The following is a 21173-nucleotide window of genomic DNA, read 5'->3' on the forward strand; positions in this document are numbered from 1 at the left end:
ACACACACACACACACACACACACACACACACACCCTCTCTCCTGAAGGCCCCTATCACAGCTTAGACAAAGGACAGAGTAACACGGGGGGGCTTTGTAAACATGAGGTTTAAGATGGATATCTGAATTGTGTGAGATAGAGACGCATGCACAAATGTGCGCAGACACATTTAAATCGCAGGTTAATAAAATAGAAAATGCTAGAACAGCAGACACAGCTCAGAAATTAATTTCTAATCGGTTTTCCTTTGTTTTTATTTTAAATCTTTGTTGCGTTAGGATAATAATGCCAAAATAACACAGGAACAAAATTAATTACACCTCGTGCTTGCTAGTGTATGTTCTCTACATGTTCTCACTGGTGTTTATTGAAAGTATAGAATATTTTTTCTCTTCAGGACTTAAAACGTCTGCGTAATAAACCTTCTGTTTGCCACGGTTGTGTCTTTCTCTCCGACACTGCAAAGTGACAGCGTTCATTCCTCAGCACACACACAGAGCAGGGATCTTACACCATCTCATCGTGTGTGCACTGGGTTCATGTTGTTAAAGCAGTCCATATCAGCTGCTGTGTCACAGCTGTAAACATCTGTTACTGGACTTGCAGGAACCCTGACTGTTGGGATCATGCATCCACTTTGAATTACAGACTTTTCAGCAAAATACCCAGTGACTCAAGACACAACTCCCTTTAGCAAGTAAGGTAGGTGGTATCTTACTATAATACACCAAATCTCTGTCTGCCTGTGCATTTGTTTCTTTGTCTGCAAACTCCTCCTACGCAGTCAGGAGTGAAGCAACCAAACACTGCTCAGAAAAATTGGAAAAATATGTGGCAATGTGTTAGGAATGAAAGGAAGCCACATTATTTGATGGAAAAGAAAATCTACTGTGGGCTGAATTCAAGACAACCCAAAAATCTAAGTGAAAACTGACGAGGCAGGTTTGCCGAGTTTGGTCAGATTTCAGCCCCCGTGTACTTTTATGCATGTCTGACAATGTCAGGACATGATGGTGACCTGATCACTGAGATCCTGGGCAGTTTGAGCTGGGAGCATTGGATGGATGGAAACACAATGTCCCTGAGGTGATCTATTGGATTTAAGTCGAGAGAGCGTGGGGCCAGTCAATGGCATCAGTTCCTTCGTTCTCCAGGAGCTGCCTGGATGTTGTGCCCCAGGAGGAACCCAGGAGCCACTGCACCAGCGCAGGGTCTGACGATGGGTCCAAGGATTTCATCCCGATACCTGACAGCAGTCCATGTGCCTAATGCTGGCAGCAGTGACATTCACCCCAGCTAAAGGCAAACTTACAGCAAAGCAGGAAAAACTGTCTGAGGCGCCCACCTGTACGATCGTTCCTGTGCAGGCGGCTGTCTCATTGGTGCCCCTCTTATTAACAACCTCTGCTACTTAAGTGGCTAGATCAATGCCCACAGGTTTAATTGACTTGATGCTAAACTCTGATTTTTACTTTAGCTTTTTTTGAGCTGTATATAGTGATGTCATCACAGACCCTGGCAACCACTTAGCAACCGGGAGCTGTTTTTTTGCCTTTCTAAACCTACAACACCTTATGAAAGCAGTCTATCACTTTAGTTTCCTGACAATAGCATCTCATTTATTTCCACAAAATTTGGATTGTACCTGCCCACAAACCACCTAGAAACGGGCTAAAATGACCCTTTCAGGCACGTCATCTCTCACCTCTATTTTGTTTACTTTTCTCATTGTGATTAAGCACATCAGTGTGCAATACTCTAGCATGGGCGTGGACTATTTACTATACATTAAAGGAGCATTTCCAGTAAACGAGTTAACCGACCAGCAATTTGAGGAGCCAGAAACGTGATTTGTAGTAGCAGGTCTTGAAGGGGTTGATGAGGAAGAGCACCATGAAGCCATAAAGGATGAGAGGGTTGGCCTGCATGGGGATGTAAGTGTACTGCGAGTAGAGACAGGAGAGGATGCTGAGACACCACAACACGCCCAGGAAACCAGCAATCTGCAGCACAGGAAGGAAAAAATGGCTTTAAAAGAAAGCTCCTTTGACACATGATCACCATTAACCCAAAAATCAGAATAACGAGTGAAAAGAGGTTCTGCTTTCAGTTCTGGGTTACCAACAAAACCCCGTGGACATCTAAAGGTAGTGCTTCTACGGAATCAAATCTTATTTTACATGATAATCTGTTCCTTGAATCATAATTACCCAGCTAAACAACCATGTTTACTCAGGCTAAACACTTTATGAATCCATGATTGCCACTCAGAGATTTGAGCAATTTTCCAGGATCTTCTATAAGACGAGACGTCTTTTTTCTCACCTCAAACAGGTGTTGGTGCGAGAGGTTGTTTCGTGGATTGATCTCAAAGATGAGGACGTGGTTGACTCCAGCCTGTCTCCATCCATAGGTGTTGATGCCCAACAGGAAGAGGAACTGGATCAACAGGAAACCGCCCCGATAGATCCGCACCATAGGCCAGACGTTCTCAGAGCGGAAGAACACGGCACCTAAACAAACCGCAGCATGTTTACTGCTTTATGAAGATGAACTATGACGCCGGTGAAAACAGTAACTTAGACTTACCAGTGATAACGAAGCAGATGGCAAGAATGATGAAGAAGCCACAGTAGAGACCCACGCGAAAGGTCGTCCAGGCCAAAGCAGGCTGAACCAGGCAGACAGGAATAAACCGGATTAACGTGACGACTCACACGAACACGTCCAAAGACGCTTTAGACAAAACGTCATACAGCAATGAGTCACAGACTCTAAACCAATTTCATTCCTTTTACCTGCTCGTAAGCATAAATATATTTATCACACACACAGGAGACATGGAGAGCTCACATGTTACACACTTTAAGCCAGACATGACAGTAATTAATGCAGGAGCAAAAGATGCATTGGAGAGCCTTGTTTTTCTCCTGAATGATATCCCGTCTGTTCAACAGAGTCGAGGCACTTATAAAATCAATACTGAAGGCTCTGATGGTTTCCTTTGTCTTTCTCTCAATCTTTCTCACCCCGCTGGCTTTATTTCTCTTTCTTTTAAAAACTGGAATGTTTTGCTTTTAATTGTATTTTTTTATAGTTAGATAAATGCAAAAATATTGCATGCTGGGATATTCTTCAGCAAGCATTTCAACATTTGTTCTTCAAGAGGTGACATCTGCAACAGTACAATTACAGAACAGGGGAGGTATGAGAAGCACATTCACTAGCAACTTTTGACTTAAGTAATGAAGCTTCTATCCAAGTTCAATAAAGATGATCTTTAATCACTGATTGACCTGCTTACCTTGAAATTCAGGCTGTTAGTCTATTCTTCACATCCACAAACTCAACACTGACATTATTACTCTGGTTTGATTATTTTCTTGCCCCATCTTCAGTCTCGGTTCTGTAAATATCAATGATCTTCTGCCACTTGGACTCTCGTTCGTGCTACCCTCTTCCACCTGTCCTAACCTCCAACTTCACCTTCAGCATCTACACTCTGGGGATCCTGTTCTAATCACTATTGTTGCTGGGACTCTGCTATGATGGTTCATTGGAGTCTAATTGCCAAAGAGCTCAGAAAATCAAATCCCTTAAGTCAATAAATAATGTTCAGTTTTTCTAAATGATCTCTCTTTATTGAACTGCCTTAATTATTTAAGACTAGACTCAACAGGGTCTGGAAACATTCCTCAGAGATCCTGGTCTATATTGACAGTTGATGCATATTTGCCGTCTATATCCAGCTCTATCACATTCCAAAGGTGCTCTGATGGACTGAGATCCAGTGACTGTGGAGGCCATGAAGATGAGGACACTGCAGTCATAAAGGGATGGACATGGCCAGCAAGAATACTCAGGTAGGCTGGAGCTACCATGATGGCCACTTGGTGCTAAAGAAGATAGTATCCCCCACACTATTACACCACCAGCACCAGCCTGAACTGTGGATGCAAGCATGGCTCCATCCTTTCACGTCTGCTTGCATCCTGTCCAGCAGTGCCAGTCTTGTCTGGTTGTGGTGAGCCTGTGTGAACTGTAACCTTACGCTGTAGCCATCTGCTTCGAGGTTTGGCATGTGTGCTCAGAGATGCTCTTCTGCACAACTTGGTTGTGTTATTGTTGCCTTCAGCCTGTCAGCTCAAAGCAGTCTGGCTATTCTCCTCCGATTTCTAACATCAACAAGGCATTTTAGCCCAGATATTATCTGCAGTATATCAGATCATTCTCTGTAAACTCTACACGTGGCTGTGCAGGAAAATCCCAGCAGATCAGCAATTTTGGAAATACTCAGCCGAGCCTGTCTGGTACAAACAACTACGCCATGTTCAGAGTGACTTCATTCACCTTTGTTCCTCTATTCACCTGTTCATATAGCTGATTATGTATGAACAGGTGTGTTTCCAGTGTAATCAGCTGTGATTCTGACCTGAGCTGCCCCCAGAGGAGGAACTCTCAGCCTCTTCATGGCCCTTTGACGATCGCCTCCCTCCAGCTCTGTGGTCACCAGGGTCTGGATACAAAAACAACCATTCGTTTCAGACATGTTCGTTTTTTCTACACACGTCTGACATGTAGTAAAGTCCACGTGTGGCAGGCAGGCACCTCCGTCTCAGTAATGAGCTGTGTGATCTTCTTGCAGGTGTAGAAAGGTGCCACCTCCACATGAGCCACACGCCAGTCTGCCCCGCGGGAAGTATCCAGGATCTTGTCATGTTTCTTCAGGATCTTACGGAAACCAGTGAAGTTCAGGTTCTGTGGGAGACAAGAAGAAACCAGCATCTACAGACCACACCAGACTGGAAAGAGACTGGAAAGGATATGTAGTCTGATCAAACGACTGCAGGTGACATAAAGTGATCTGAGTGTGTAGATGCACTAAAAACCTGGTAGTTCTGAAGCAGGATGAGGCTGAGGTAGAACTCGCTGAAGGCTAGCTTCAGGTCTTTGATGTTGTGGTGTTTGCAGCGCTCCTCCTGCGACAGGTGGAACCTGGTCTTGCGTTTCCGCAGACCGGGCGAAGCATTGCTCTCTCGCTGAGCGTCCAGTGAAGACTGCAGCTCGTTCTGCAGCGTCGCAAATCGTCTCTGGGCCTCGGCAAGCTTCTCTGCAGAAGGACAATGAAAGGATGTCACATACATCTTACATACTGTGCTGTGGACACACACACACGTTTACACACGTTTACACTTGCACAGCACAACTTCCAGTTTTATCTACTGTTAAGCGTGTTGATTGTTATTATAGCCACTGTGTATTTGCACATATTATAATGAATATTATACATTTTAGAGGATGTGTAGAGTAATACAAAAATAATAAAGGTCCTAATAAGCCCAGCGGAGCTGTTAAAAAACAAGTTGTTGGTTTGCTTGGACTTTTATTTTGGAAATTTTAATATTATTCCTGCATTTGCGTAAAATTAGAGCCTTTACTTTGGTCATTTGCTGCTTAACCTCGATATTGTTAAAATGCAAAAAACTGCTGCAGCAAATAACAATAAAAATGATTCTTTATTTCTGCTTGTTCCAGGAAGCAGAAGCATGGAGACTCTTAGGCTGACCTGTGAATGCTGCTGACTGAGGAACCAATATCTGGGTCAGAGATAGGTTAATACAGCCAGAGAGACAGAATGAGAGAGGAGGGGTAATCACACGCTGCTTGGACAGCAACCTGCATTTCATTAACTTCTCCTGCAGTTCAACTCACTTTTCCAACAAGCAGCTCTCATTTTCCTCCTGCTCTTTGTTTAAATGGTGAATGACTGGTTCTTATACGCCGCTTTGTCTGCTTTCTGTCTCACGTCCACAGCACGTCGAATGCATTGTGAGCAACTCGGGGTTCAGCAACTTGCTCAAGGACACTTGGGATGCAGACCGGAGAACCCAGGGAACCACCAGCCTTGTGATTAGCAGATGACCTGCTCTATATGCTGAACCACAGCCACCCGAAACAGGTCAGAATAACTAATCATTTGGGCCTGCTCTGATGTGAACCGGTGTTTGGTGTCCTCCCAAACCTACAAGGTTCTTTTCAAAGCCACCTACTCTCTGTAGCAGGCCAACAAGACCTGCAGCCCCCTCTTTTTCCCTTTTCTTTGCTGTTTCCTGCTCCGTTCACATGGTAGTATTTCTTGTTTGTGTGCAAACATACATTTTCCTGCATCCGGCTGGTTTGTGGAACAACCTGTTTCAAAAAAAGAATAACTAATCATTAATAAATGAAGCCAGTTTCTTCTCATTTAACTTCCTGTTTTCTTCATTTTCTTCAATGTATTTGAATAAAACTCTTTTTCAAACTGAAAATAGAAGTAAAGCTAACATCTGTTTATCATTGTTTGCACGTAGATGGCAGCTTAGTGGCCTGCTTTCCATTACATCCTCATGCTCGTCAATCCAAAAGTAGAATGACACAATTTCTTTGTCGACATAAACAATGTTTTCAGGGTATATTACTACAACCCTGAGTATTTCTTTTTCTACACAAGAGTGGAACCCGCCCGACAAAGATTTTTCCTCTTTATGCTATTCGATGTCACATCGATGCCTCGTGGGAAAGCAAAAACTTTGCTTCGACATCCAAACTCGCAGTAATCCCTCAACAGGCACAGAAGCATACGAACCAATGCTCCACTTAATGCTCGTGAGAAAGTCAGACTGCCTTGAGGTCAAGAGTGCAGCGTCACATCAGAAGATGTGGCTGGACAGTTCATCTGTGTGGGGCTAATGAAGCTGAAAGAGACAGGTGTTGGTTGGTTTAGGTTTCAGCGGCGTTGTCTTTACTGTGGTGGTGTTTTCAAACACCTTTTGTTCTTTCTCAGCTTCCAGAAAGTGACAGGGTGAAATCCTATCAGCCTAAAACAGCATTTCTTCATTTCTTTTTGTTGTGTATTTAATCCACGATGATGAAAGTGTTGTTGTCCAACAGACTGGATTCTAGCGCTTTGCAGCAGGATGGCTGTGAGAGGTCAGGGACCCCTTTCAGAGGGAGAAAGCTCAGTCGAGGCAAGTGTCTTATGTAAAGTCAGCACGCAATTTATCTCCATCTCTGCTTTAAACACACACACACACACACACACACACACACACACACACACACACACACACACACACACACACAGCTCTGTAATTTCTTGCTCCCTCCTCCTGTGTGTGGAAGATAAGCAGGAGATGTTGATGTTTTCATGCACAGCTTTAACCGACCTCGGAGCTGCTGAGGACTCACTGACTCACTGTTGTAACCCTGATGTGACTCATGTCACATGCCACACTGAGACGAATGACACCGAAATGACTGTTTTCTTCTGTTATTCGTTATTCATAGTCCTTCACTGACAGACAATAACATGCAATTTTTGTTTTTTTTAAAGGCACTACTGAGCTCTACCAACAGGCACCAACCTGCCAATTATAAAGCAGAGGTAGGCAGATTGATCTAAATATTGATAGTGTCAATACCAACGCTGGTATTAGTATATGGGCGTACTAGCGTGATGGGATCGATACTTTCTATCCTCTAAGTTTAGTTCGCAGCCCACTCAGTTTTATTAAATGATTCTTTTTTTCTCGTTTAATGAGAAAAAAGACCTCAGACTTGCACTATGAAAAATGTCTGTTTTATTTATAGGTGACATCACATCTAAACAACAGAACTGAACCCAAACAGCAGTTTAAGTTTCAAAATTTGTAGCGTTTTCTCTCATTATTGTAGAAAGTAAAAATCACGATGGTTGGTGGTCATTTAAATATGTTGATGATGATTTCTCTCATCAAACCGTGCCACCGCGCTCTCCTCTATAAGCTGCCTTTGTAAGGAAAGAGCGTTGGTAACAGCAACGCTCTGAGAAAAATCAAGACATTCAAAGTTGGTTCAGCTTCATGGTAACGAGGTCCAAAGTGATTTATACCACGTCTGTTTGCTGCTCTCGCCATCAGTCTGCCAGAAACACCCCATCATTACGAGCTGGGACAATCTTCCCGGTCAGCCTTGGCCGGCCGTTGACCCAGCAAGTCTGCAGTTTCATTAACGGCCTCCAGGGGAAGCACGGTCTGCTGTTAGATAACATCACTTCACTCAGAGCTGGAGCTCAGGACCTTCTGGTACCAGAATACCAGAATATATTATGGCTTCCATCTCATGTTACACAGTACACACATTCCCCGCTTCACTCCCTGAAATACACACAGGCAGGCCTGCTCTGAAACGCGACTCTCGCTGGCCATGTCTGAACTCAGCACAGAGTAAATAAACAGTGTGAATTATGCAAAAATGCTAAGAAGTAAATGAGGATACAGCTGATAGGAGTCTTTACATATTTACATGCAATATGTGATTATAGAAGACAGGTTAAAGCATTGATTTGTGATTAGTTCCAGAGCTCGTTCAAAGATGGAAGTATTGTTTTTAAATGAAGTTAAGGTGATATTGCTTAACATTGATTTTTCTAAATTTGCCAGCTGAATAGTAACCATGAAATTTCTGAGACGACCTCTTGTAATCGACTTGATTTAATATAATCTCCGCCAATTATTGTCTCGAGAGTAAGTGAAGTAAATAAATACCTGAATAGAAAGTATTGATTTTCAGAAGCTCCTTCTCACAGGTCTGGAAAAACCTCTCCTCAAACTTAGCGTAGTATCTCTTCACCGTGTCTTCATCTGTGACTGTTAAAAGAAAGAAAGAAACGATGGTTATTAGCAGTGGTGAGTGTGTTTACTGCAGCATTCAGCTAAATTAGCAGGTTATCATTTGTGGGACTCCCACTCCACTCGTGTACACAAATCCACAGCTGCCAAAGCAATTAGAGCAAAAATGTGAAAAATGTAACAACTTTGTGTTTTGTTTGTTTCAGTGTTACTACAGTGGACTAAAGGGACATGTAATAGCTGCCATCTATGTTTATCAGTGACTGGGTGATTTAGCCAACTGGCTAATCCTCCAAAAACAGCACGTACCCTTTAAGGGTTCATCAGCGACGAGGCAAACAGACGTCCATTCAGAGCTACAATTAGATCAGCAGCTTCCTCCTGTCTCTCCACTGTCTGACAAAACCCTTCATGTCTTTTTCAGGACCAGCCAATTCAATCAGCATTGATGCTCCGTCTCAAATGATCCTCTGCCTCATTCACAGCAGGCTATCCAACACCTGACACAGCTTAAATGCAGCCGAAGGCCAGTTACTGCACACGCACACACGTGCGCTCACTTCTGCAGTGCATGTTCTAAACACTGCTTTAAATGCATCATCAGCTCGTTACTGCAATGATGTTCAAATCCTCAGACAGCCTTTATTCATCAGGGGTCACCTCAGCGGGTAGCACTGCATGTTTGATTTGACAGCTGTTTTTATGCTGGATGCCCTTCCTGACATGACCCCAAAGGAATTATTATCTCTCCCAGGAATGAAGCAGGAAACTATGGAGCTCCTCAGTGTGACAATAATAATAATAAACAGTTTCCTAAAAGATTGGAAACATTCAGAGAGTCGTACTTGTTCCATAAATATTTGACTGAGCTCAACTCTGTCTGTCATGTTCAAAACAGCAAAATGAAAAAGGTCATTTCAAGTGGACCAAAGAGAAATGTAGGTTTGCTGGATAAAGCAGCTCTTCTGTCAGATCCACCGGTTACACAGCTCTGTAAACACAAGCTAATATATAAAGTAAGCTAGGCTGCAGGTGGCATGTGGACAGGCTTTCTATTGGCTACAGTAATAACAAAGAAAGCCGCGGGCAGCAGCCTGTCGATATCACCACTCCACACACACACACACACACACACACACACACACACACACACACACACACACACACACACACACACACACACACACACACACACACACACACACACACACACACACACACAGCAGTGTATGAGACTGTGAAGGTGAAATAATAATAAATGGAAAACCTGCACAGAACCACACAGAGATAATCAATGGATAGGCTGATTAAAAGGTTATTCGACAGGTGAAAATATGAATAGCTGTAAAATTACAAATCCTCTGAAGCACCAGAGAGGAACACCTGCTGACAAAATAGCATCCATGTTAGCAAAAACGTCGCGTGTAAAAGAAGTTCTAACTCATAACCTCCAAACCAGATCATCATAACATCATAACAAGGCAACACGTGAACAAAGAACTGCATCCGGTTTATTTATGAATGAATATGCAGATTTCATGCACTGTAGTTTGCAGGGGAGGAGAAAGTGGCCAGATTATGGTACAGACTGAGGTACAGTAAGTATAATTGCAAAATAAGACAATATTTATGTTACAGAGGAAGCTAAGTATGAACAGTGGAGACCAGAAGAATAGAAAACATCGACTAAATCTACTAAAGAACAAATGAAAGGTGGACAGAAGAAGAGTGACTTAAAGAGAAGCAGATGGTTTCCAGTCTGTCTCATCACTCAGGTCCAGTTGCAGCTCAGGTACCTCAGCACCTGCAGGCTGATGGGGTCACTGACTGGATGGATGGATGCTGACCAATCGGCTGGCTAGTATTAGCAGCTTAGCTGAACGACTGAGTACCTTGCTGGCCAGCGTGCTATGGCACAATGACTAATGATCCAACTCACTCCTTCACTCAGACCTGCAGGCGAGCAGCGAACTGAGCTGTAATGTAATTCAAAGTAAAAGGTTGGCCTGCTAATGAACACTTTGCATGGAAGAGCACTAAAGGATAGAGACACAGTAAAGCAGTTAGTGACCCGTGAATCATTCAGCATGATTACCAAATATAACCAAATATATATAAAACCATTCAATCATGAAAAATTCAAAACCTTTTCTTAAAAATAAACTCCAACAAGACCTTTTTATGCAAACCAGCAGTTTGTACAGAAGACTTCAAACTGGTGTCACTTAAGAGACAAAATATTTTGCCATGTTTTTAAAAAAATACAAATACATTTGATGTCGACCTTCCTGTGGTGCTCAGTAAAGGGCAGGTGAATGTCAGGAACATTACCTGTGATTCTGATGAATGAAAGAATAACATTTGTTTCTTTAATCAGCGTGTCGAGCACTAAATCACATGTTCAGAGACATTTTGGGTGAATTAAGCCCACATACACTGCGAAATGTTCTCCACCCTGGATTCTGACTAACAGAGCGAGCGTGGTGGTGGGAGAGGAGCTGTGCTGCAAGAAAGTGTAGATGTGAGGGCAGCTCTCAGGTAGGAGATGGGCTATGAAATGACCTTTGCTTTCTGCTCACCTAGCACACAGAGACGCTCTTTATGCTGATGCATAAAGCATTGTGCATTGTGATGTGTAGGAACAAAGGCAACAGCAGGAGCAGGGTTCATCTTTGATTGCGTCCTCACAGCTGTGGCTTCACTAACAGGCTCGCTGCTGCTGCTGCTGCAGGGATCCTGGCACCTAGCTCCTCTCAAACCCACACTCCATCTTTATTAGCATACATGAGTACTGTTTACACCTCACAGTTACATTTCACGTGCTTCACGTGTCACTGCTGAAGAAACGCAATGAAACCTAATTATGGGAACATTTGAAAGTCATACAACGACTGCGGCGCGTTGCGCATCTTTGATTTAATCAGTGCTGTCAGTGTTCATGTTAACGACGTGTCTCTGTCAGCGACACAGTGGGTTCTCTCATTATCTCGAGTCTGGACGGTTCATAGCTGAGATGGCTTCACAAGCTTTCACTACACTACACGAATAAGAAGCTTCACGAAAGTTTAAAGTAAGAAATAAAAAGTGTTATCAAACTTCTTTAGGTAAGTTGTGCTCCAATGATATGCATGTATTCATCAATTAAGCATCATTCTGCCTGTTTTATAATTTCCTGTTTTTGTGGAGATGGCATCGGCCCTCTGTGACTCACCTGCAGGACAGGTGCACCCCTCTCCACGCCGTCTTACAGCGGGCGCCACAATGTCCACTGTAATCCTGGATGTCCTGGTTATTTGTTTCTTGCGTGTTTGTGTTTGTGTCCCGCTGATCACTGTGTGCATTACTTCTGTCCACACACCTCAGGTCTCAGCAATAAACACTACTGTCTTCTGTTTTTGTAGCACCGAACGGGACCTTCAGAGGATTTGTGAGGACATTCAGTCAGTAATTAAGACGTTTATACACCCGACCAATCACCACAGAAAATTTACAGCAGCCGTGCTTCTCATTTTGCTCACGGCTACATGACGACTATTTTTCTAGGCTGTAATTTATCCAAAGCTGGAGAAAAATCAATATATGGTTTGATTAGATTTACGAACATTTAACAGCTGTAAAACACGAGCGCTGACTCGGTGCTCTCAGCGGCAATGAGGCCCAAATTTATTTTTCTCAACCTTGAGTGAAAATGCACAGAAAACAAACAATAAACCTCAACAACAGACAGTGCCGTGCAAAAGTCTTGAGCCAACCACCATGTTTTTTTACTATATTTTGCTTCCAAGGGGTCAGACTTTTTTTAAAAGGCTTTCTGACGCAGTCCAAAGTTTTTGTTTCAGCCGAGCACTGAGCACTTCAGTCCTGAACCTGACCGTTTTCTGAGGAATATTTATTTCTTTAAGATACAAACCTATGTAGCAGCTGACAGACAACTTAGCAAAGAAATTAAATTGTATCTTTTGAGACTTTTTAAGTAACAATCTGTCAAAAAACTGGATTTGAAAATCAGTGGCAACAAGTTTTATGGAGTGATGAAGGCAAATGTTTTTGGTTCAGATCACTGTGTACGGAGGAAGTCAGGAGAACGGTCCAACACTGGGTGTAAACCACAGTGGAGCCTGTGTCACGGTTTGGGGATCTTTCCCAAACTGATGGAATTATGCACGGCCATGACAACGATCCCGAACACACCATGAGGCAGTAAAAGCAAACCTGCACAGGAAACACTAAATTAAACACTCTCAGTCATGGATTGGTCTCCACAGAGCCCAAACCACAACATTACTGAAGCGGTGTGGGATCATCATAGGATGGAACAAAAGGCAGCGAACATCCAAAGAAGAGCTTTGAATGTCCTTCAAGAAGAAAGCTTCCCTAACAGAGTTCAGGCTGTGTTGAAGAATAAAGGTGGTCATATGAAAATGTGACTTTCACTGTTTTTGGCCTGCACACTGTATCTCCACGTATGTTTGCACAGTGCAATAAATCGCTGCACATACTTTCCATTTTCAAGAGATTAAAGTGTGTTGATCACACAATGTAAGAAGGAATTTTTAAAAACAGTGGCTTTGTTTGTCCTTATTTTGGACTTGGTCAACTTCTTTAAAGAAAATACACAGGAAAGCCTAAAAAACAGGCAATTTGTATAAAATGTTCCCAGGTTTTCAGAACCAAAGGTCTTGATTTTAAATATTTTCCCAGTCTGTAGTTTAAAAAAACAATCATATGTGTATATAATCAATTTCTAATCAGAGAACATGAAGCAACCCAAGCACATTTTGTGTTGCTGTCTCAGCCACTGTCAACAGCTTTACCAGGAAGCAGCCAGAGGAACGACTGAGTTTCTGCGTTCATGAGACAGACGTTGATACAACATGTCATTAGAACAGGAGATCCAGTCCAGCATGTTGTGTTGATTCACTGGCTTCACGCTTTCAGACAAAGAATTGCGCTGGTAGCTAGAAAAACAACTCTTGACCTGCAGTATTCTCCGGGCGGTGTACAGAAGGCAGCCCCCCCCCCTCGCCGCTAACCCCTTCTTCTGTGGACTGTATAAATAAATGATGAGACAGCTTCCCCACAACCCTACCACACTCACCCCTGAAACACTTCACACATGCATACACACACATACACGCACACACTCCCCACCCCCAACCTCTTATATTCCCATAGAGGCGTTCTATGACGCGACTCTGTACCGCCAGCATATAAATCCTTCATGGAGACCCTCTAACTCGCCGACCACGAGCAAGATTTGGAGACAAGAACAGGAATAGACCCGCACACCTCCCTACATCAACTCTTTATATATTTGTTGATTTAGTTTTTAGTTCAGACAATTTTTATTTTCCTTTACGCTGCCGCACGCTTCATGTAGACGACTGACCGGTGTTCGGTTTGTCAGGAGGATATCATCTCTCATTGTCTCCATAACTCCCCCAAAACAAACACACACGAACCTCTCCACACGCCAATTCCATGTCCTTCTTTGTAAGGTCCATTTATCCCATTTAACGACACCTCGCTGTGCAATATACACTATATTCTGATGGCATTACTGCCAGGGGAGCTGAAAAGGCCATTACATTATGATTGCCGCTGTATTAGCTCCACTTATCTCTTCCCTGCAAGCGCACAGGTGTAAATCCCGAACAAAGAGAAAGACAAACTGAGCTATAAAAGCGAAGAGACTCGACTTAACTCAGATCTGATATTAATCTAGAGAGACAAAAAGAGTGGGTTCACATAAACAACTTCAACATCCTCTGGTGCCAGGCTGTAAGGAGGAAACACAGCAGTAAAACCAGCCCGACACCCCCACCTCCCTTCCCCCATCGCGCCTTTTTTCTCACTTATTCCCATTCAGCCCTGCAGCCACAATTAATTCTACCAATCATCTCTCTCATCGAGGCCAGGGGAGCATTAAGAATGCACACTCACCGGGCGAGACTGCCAGCGAGGGAGGACCGGAGGAAGGGTGAGGAACTGCAGCAGCTCCGAGTTTATTGTGTACTATTTATACTGCCAGACTGCAAGCAAAGCAGCTCCCTAAAAAAATAAAATAAAGCCTTGTACAGTAGAGAAACACACACTCGACACATTCTGCAAAGTGTTAATATCTTTGTCTTGGTGTGCGAGAGAAACAAATGAGGCACATGTGACGAGTAAATTACCAACAGCCAAGTGAAAACTTGACGAGAGGGAGAGAGTGCAAGCAAGAGGCCAGATGGGGTGTGAGATGATCTTTGGACCCGAGAGAGAAGACAAAACATCCAGGCACACTGGAAAATGATGAGAAAATTATACTGGGCAGACGAGCAGAGACAGGCCAAGAAACACGGGTGTGAATGAACTCTAAAGGCAGGATTTTAAAGAAGGTAGGTTTAAAATTTGAATCTATCTTTAAGGTTCTTCTAAGTGTGTATGAAGTGTTTGATATCTTCAGGGTGGAAGCTGGAGCATCTTACAGCTCTGAAGCTGGAAGAGAGACACACACGATGGATAAACTCTGCATTTAATCAGATTACACAGGCTTGAATCAAATATCAACTATAACCACTTTATGAGGAAAGCAGCAGCAATAATTAGAATTATTAGAGTTGAGGAAAACAAATTTAAAACTGCCATTAAAGTATAAGTTTAAGTACGTCTGCAGTCAAACTCACTGTTGCATTTTGTAAATATGCAGCGATTCTCATTTCTTTGTCTTTAGCTGGGAAAATGGAAAATACCTGCAGCGATTTATTCAAACGTACATGGAAACAGAAAATGAACCAAAAACAGAGTTTTGTATGATTCTAACAAGCCTGGATGTTTGCTGGCTTTTGTTCTGATATCTATCAGGATGATCCCACACTGCTTCGGTGATGTTGAGGTCTGGCGAGGCCAATCCATGACTGTGGCGTTCCCCTGTGTGTGTTTTTCTAGCCAGGATTGTTTTTATTGCAACGGTAGTGTGTTCGTGATCATTGTCCCTTTACTTCATCCAGGCCTGACGACTGTAATAGTCTCTATTTTGGCATCAGCCGGGCTCTGCTCGCTCGTCTTCAGCTAGTTCAGAATGAGGCAGCCCGACTCTTGACAGGCGCTCGTAAGCACGACCATATTTCTCCAGTCTTGGCTCGTTTACACTGGCTTCCAGTACGTTGTAGAATTGATTTTAAGTCTCTAAATGGATTAGCTCCGTCATACCTCTCTGATCTTTTAACTAAAAATACTGCAAACAGATCTCTCTGGTCAGCTGATAAGTTGCTTCTAGTTGTCCCTGTCAGCAGGCTCCAGGGGAGACCGGGCCTTTGCGATTGCTGCGCCCGTCTGCTTCTTCATACTAGGATCTCTCCAACACTCGACATTTATAAATCCCGTCTGAAAACACATTTTTGCTCTGTAGCTTTTAATTGTGACTGAGTTTGTTTTATTCACTGTGTGTGTTTGTTCTACTTTTTACTTTTCTTACTGTGTACAGCACTTTGGTCAACATGTGTTGTTTTTAAATGTGCTCATAAATGGGGATGGGTACCGGTTCTGACATAAACGGTAGTAACCAGACCGAAAAGCAGCGCACATTTTGGTGCTTTATTTCGGTGCTTTATTTTCCCCTGAGATGTCTCACACTTTGGATTCTAGCCAATCATTTTACGTTTCCGAGGATAGTAGGCGGGGCCAGGTACGTAGGTTCTTTTAGAGCAGAGCTACAGATTAAAAATGTCCAAGGCGAAGCGGTCAAAAGTCTGGCTGTACTTCACAGCAAAAGATGCAAACTCAGCAGCAACAAGTGCTTTAAGCTGATACTGTGATACTGTCAAAGGAGGTAACACCTCGAATCCGATGAAACACCTGGAGACGTATAGCATTTTGTTAAAAGCCGAGAAATGCGCCGTATTTGATAGCTTGCTGCGAGACCTCACACCGAGCGCATCTACTGCGGGTGTGGTGCCTGTTATCGGACCCGGAGTTAGCAACATCCCCCAAAAACACGAAGAGGAGAGTCCTGGCCCCTAGCCCTGCCAGTGTAGCAGAAATGATGAGGATGATGATGCAGCAGCAGCCGTTCTTCTCTGCGTGAGTCGCTTAATGTTGTTCGTGTGTAATTTACGTTGAGTAGGCTAACCACGTTATTACATTAATGCATGTAAGGTGAACTAGCAAACATCATCATAGCTACATGCGGCTGTCTTCTTGTTTGATGGCAGATGCTCCCTGCACCCTGGCCAAAAAGGCTAAAATGACCAAAGAAAAAGAGGGAAACAGCTAAACATGAGAGGTTTTTGGACAAAGTTGGTGTTTTTTCCATTGTTTAAGCACTGCTTCCAGCCAAGAGTGATGCCATATATGCCCTATAGCTGCAGAAAAGGCTAACATTGTTATCTTTTTACAAAAAACAGCTGAACATGAGAAGTTTTTGGACAAAGTTGGTGTTTTTTCCATTGTTTAAGCACTGCTTCCAGCCAAGAGTGATACCATATATGCCCCATAGCTGCAGAAAAGGCTAACATTGTTATCTTTTTACAAAAAAAAACAGCTGAACATGAGAGGTTTTTGGACAAAGTTTGTGTTCTCCATTCTTTAAGCACCGGCACCGTTTCAAAAGTACCGGTTTGGTACTGGTATCAGATAAAACCTACACGATACCCATCCCTACTCCCTATAAATAAATAAATTGATTGACTGATTGATTCTGAATGTATAATGCCATCACTTTTAAGCCACACCTCCACTGAGACCATTTCTGATGAGGCTTCAGTGACTAGTAGGTGATCAACTAAAGCAGGGGCGTCCAGGCCTCGAGGGCCGGTGTCCTGCAGGTTTTAGATCTCACCCTGTGTCAACACACCTTATTCAAATGATTAGTTCATCACTAGGCCTCTGGAGAACATCAAGACATGTTGAGGAGGTCATTTAGCCCTTTGAATCAGCTGTGTTGGATCAAGGACACATCTAAAACCTGCAGGACACCGGGCCTCGAGGCCTGGGTTTGGCTAATAGCTGTTTGGGAATCACCGTGTTGTTGCAAAAACACAGTTGTATGCCTGTCAAATGTTGTTCTCTTACCAGTTTTCTTTAGATTCAGCTAAAGAAAAGGAGGATAGTAGTAAAATGCCCAAATAAACAATTTAAAAATGTGTTCTTTTGTAATTATCTATGTGTAGATACATCACTGGTTCATTGTTAAGCGTCTTAACAAACAACAAAAGCATTTGATTGAAAATGGTCAAGGAAACAGACTGGACTGAAAAAGTGAGCAAAAAAATTAGCCACTGTTCAAAGAGAAAAACTGAAAGACCCTCATAAACCCCGGAGAACTCATGCTCAAGACCACTTTAAAAAATGACAGGAAAGTCTGGCGTCTTGGGGCCAAAATACAAAGAAACAAGTCTTGATGCATTCTCAATCATCCAGGTAAGGAAATCTCTAAAAGTTTTGGAGACAAAGAAATAATGTGACTCAAGACTTTTAGTGCTGTAGCTTGTAGAGCTAGTGGTGTGTTGGATCTGTCCAAGGTCCTGATGCTGGAGAAGAAATGAGCTCAAAATGCCTCCGTTAAAAACAAACAAACAAGCCTGTCGTAGAAACAGAGCAGACAGAGTGGAAGGTTCAAGACAGAGAAACTTTTACTTGTCAATCAAACTGTGTAATTAGGAGAGTACAAAAGATGCAGAGAAGTTTGGCAGTGCAGCAATTACCCCAGTGAGTCCCTAAACAAGACAAAGATGCTACAACATGCTGATGGACGCATGCTAACAGGCAAAGTTTCTGAGAACAACATGAACTGGGTCACATTTGTTTTACAGGCTGAGTTTTGTCCATAATTTGTCCTTCATATATAAAAAAGAGAACTAACAAGAAACAATGCAACTAAACTCCTAATGCATGACATAAACCCTTCGCTTAAGGCATTCTTACATCCATTGTAAACTCAGATGTACAGAAGAAAAAGTATAAATGTGAACAGAAACATCTCGCTGTAGGTCAGTAAAGGAGGAAACATGGCTGAAAGCTAACTGGGAATAAGGAAGCAACATGAGGCATGACGGGACAGAGAGAGAAGAAATAGGAAAAATTACAGTCCACACAGAAAGCAGTGTGAGACCAGGGGGCTGATGGGAAAGTTAATTAATGCCTGCCCTACTTTGTTAGAGGGCAGTAAATAAACTAAAAAAGCAAAGCATAAGAAAAGTCAGCGTGTGTGCGTCAGTCTGAGCAAACGTCTTTATCTCTTGCCTTTCTTCTCCTCTCTCCCTTCTTATTTTACTGAGCCGCTGCTGTGAAGTGTTATCTCTGACAGTCAGAGTGACACAAAGTTTGGCTCAGACCCCCCCTCTCTCCTCCCAGCATCGCGGGCCTTGAAGATCAGGATAGTTTCTCTGAGAGTTTCACTGACTGCATCTACCTACAGGTAGATAGAGAAAAGGCAAACTGATAGCAGCACAAATTAAGCTGTCTGATTTATCTCATTGGGCGAAATGCTCGGCTGGACTTTTCAGCTTCAGTCGCACTCGGACAGCCTTTGAGATCCAGAATAATATAAGAAAAAACAGCCTGTGTGTAAAATCTGCTCTCAGGATACTGTAAACTAAAAGGAAGCATACACCACTTTCTTTGATCAGTAATATCATTCTGCTGTCAGAGTCGTTTCTTAAGCCTGTGCTTGCTTTTTAATGCGATAGTCATTATTAATATCATATTTCTTTACACAGGCTCCCACAGCTGGAAAATGCAGATTGTATTCCTGGCAGCAGTTCGTAGTTTAATAAAGGAGCAGGAATTAGTATCAATGTCTTAGTATGCAGAGTCACGCAGCAGATCAGTCACACAAAACTGAAGCAAATCTAATCTCACATCAGATCTGATTTCATGGAACCAGTCGCTGCAGAGTCGGTCTCTACGGTAAGGACGACTTCCCTGAGAGTCTCAGAGTTTTGTTATAGTTTTTACTAAAGATTTCCTCTTAAATGCATTATGATGTCACTAGAATCACGATTTTGTGGGCACCATTATCACTCTGTGGTTTTCTCTCTGTTGGAAAGACCACGTTACACACACAGCATGCAAAAAACGAAAGTTTCTGCAGGACTGAAGTCTGCGCTGCTGTTTACAATAAGTGCAAATATTTCAGCTACATTTCATCTATTTATCTGAATGAACTTGTTCCCAGTGCAAAGGTGCTGAATTTGTATTACTTGTAACACAATTTTCTTTTAATGACAAATGGTCCAGAACACTGGTACTAAACTTCTGTCCATTTAACTGGTACAAAGAAAATGTACCAGTTAATACGATGAATACGAAGCCTTGCAGGTTATTCGGAAAATAAAAACTTTTTTTTACTAGTCCCAGGTTTTTACTGGGACTTTCTCCATTATCAACCATTTGGGAACCAGCATCTAATTAGTGCCCTACACATCTGTTGTTCTGTGGATTAAAGGATGTTGTCGCCATCTCACTTGCAACATCTGGTCTCTGCATGCTAATATTTGCCAATAGCATTTAGCATGAATGAAACATGACACACACGTCTGTTATGTAAATCTGGTATTTCACAGTTACAGTCGTTTGTTTTTGCTTTATATTATATCACAGTTTTATAGTTTTGCACTGCACCCACATCACTCTGCACAGAAAGGATGAACTGATCTCTTTCAACTCAACATTATAAAACATCAGCAAAAACCTTTCCCACAGTCTGCAGAAGTGAGTGAAGATTGCACTTCTCATTTGTGTAAATCTTGAACCATTAAAGTAGGATTACACAACACTATAGAACACTTGTGCATGAGCCGGCAGTGACTGTGAGCAGAAAATATGGTAGCACAGAGCTTCAGGATACAAAATACAAAGCTGCTCTTGGAAAACTGCTCCCTGATTCACTGAGCTGGAAAAATGAAGTATATTTTGAGTAACACCTAATTAAAAAATTAGAAGAGATGTGCAAGAGGGACGAGGGGGGAGAGTGTGGGGGACAGCAGGGTGCAGGGCAGCAGGCATCATGAACTAACTGCACAGGTCCACAGCTGGAGGGGAATTCCTTCATGTGTTTAAGTGTTTCCACTGAACCAAAACACTATTTCTGAGCTGCTATCTGGAAGCAAAGATGTTGAGCAAACACAAATGTTTGTGAGAACTGACCCAGTAACACTATAAAACCTTTTGTCCTGCTCCAAAGCTTTTTCACCAAACACTTATCTCCTGAATGATGACTAGACTCAGCTGACAGCCTAACACCATTAGTCAGGGCTGGTCTACATGGTCACGGCTCATTAAGATAACAATAAGGTTTACGTTGAGCATCACACAAACGTGACTGATATTAATCATCTGGTCTGTGGAGAAAAGAGCGTCGGAAATGCTCGATTGTGCTGCTAATGTCTCATTTTGCCGCTCTGCTGGAGAGGCACGGAGGACTGCAACCTCTAACGTGTTGCTTCAGCGGCTCTCTTTTCATTTTTGCCTCCTTGGTTGTCTCTTCATCAGTTTTCCTTCAGCTTGAGGAAAAATAGATGTTTATTTCCTCTCTCAGCTCC

The 21173-nt window shown here is 42.8% G+C and overlaps 1 protein-coding gene across 1 annotated transcript in view; it reads right to left on the reverse strand.

Moving 5' to 3' along the window:
• xpr1a (xenotropic and polytropic retrovirus receptor 1a) overlaps positions 1–21173 on the reverse strand; it is a 73992-nt gene that overhangs the window by 14040 nt on the left and 38779 nt on the right. Inside the window, exons 3-9 of the mRNA XM_085397771.1 lie at positions 8566–8667; positions 4891–5111; positions 4610–4759; positions 4434–4517; positions 2591–2672; positions 2327–2514; positions 1825–2004 (exon numbers count right to left, since the gene is read on the reverse strand). Of these exons, the coding sequence (XP_085253897.1) occupies positions 1825–2004; positions 2327–2514; positions 2591–2672; positions 4434–4517; positions 4610–4759; positions 4891–5111; positions 8566–8667 (1007 nt within the window). The remainder of the gene's footprint in view (positions 1–1824; positions 2005–2326; positions 2515–2590; positions 2673–4433; positions 4518–4609; positions 4760–4890; positions 5112–8565; positions 8668–21173) is intronic.

Source organism: Rhamphochromis longiceps, linkage group LG23 (assembly GCF_057381845.1).
Source record: "Rhamphochromis longiceps isolate RC_006_pf linkage group LG23, R_longiceps_female_GT1.1, whole genome shotgun sequence".
NCBI classification, from domain to species: Eukaryota; Metazoa; Chordata; class Actinopteri; order Cichliformes; family Cichlidae; genus Rhamphochromis; species Rhamphochromis longiceps.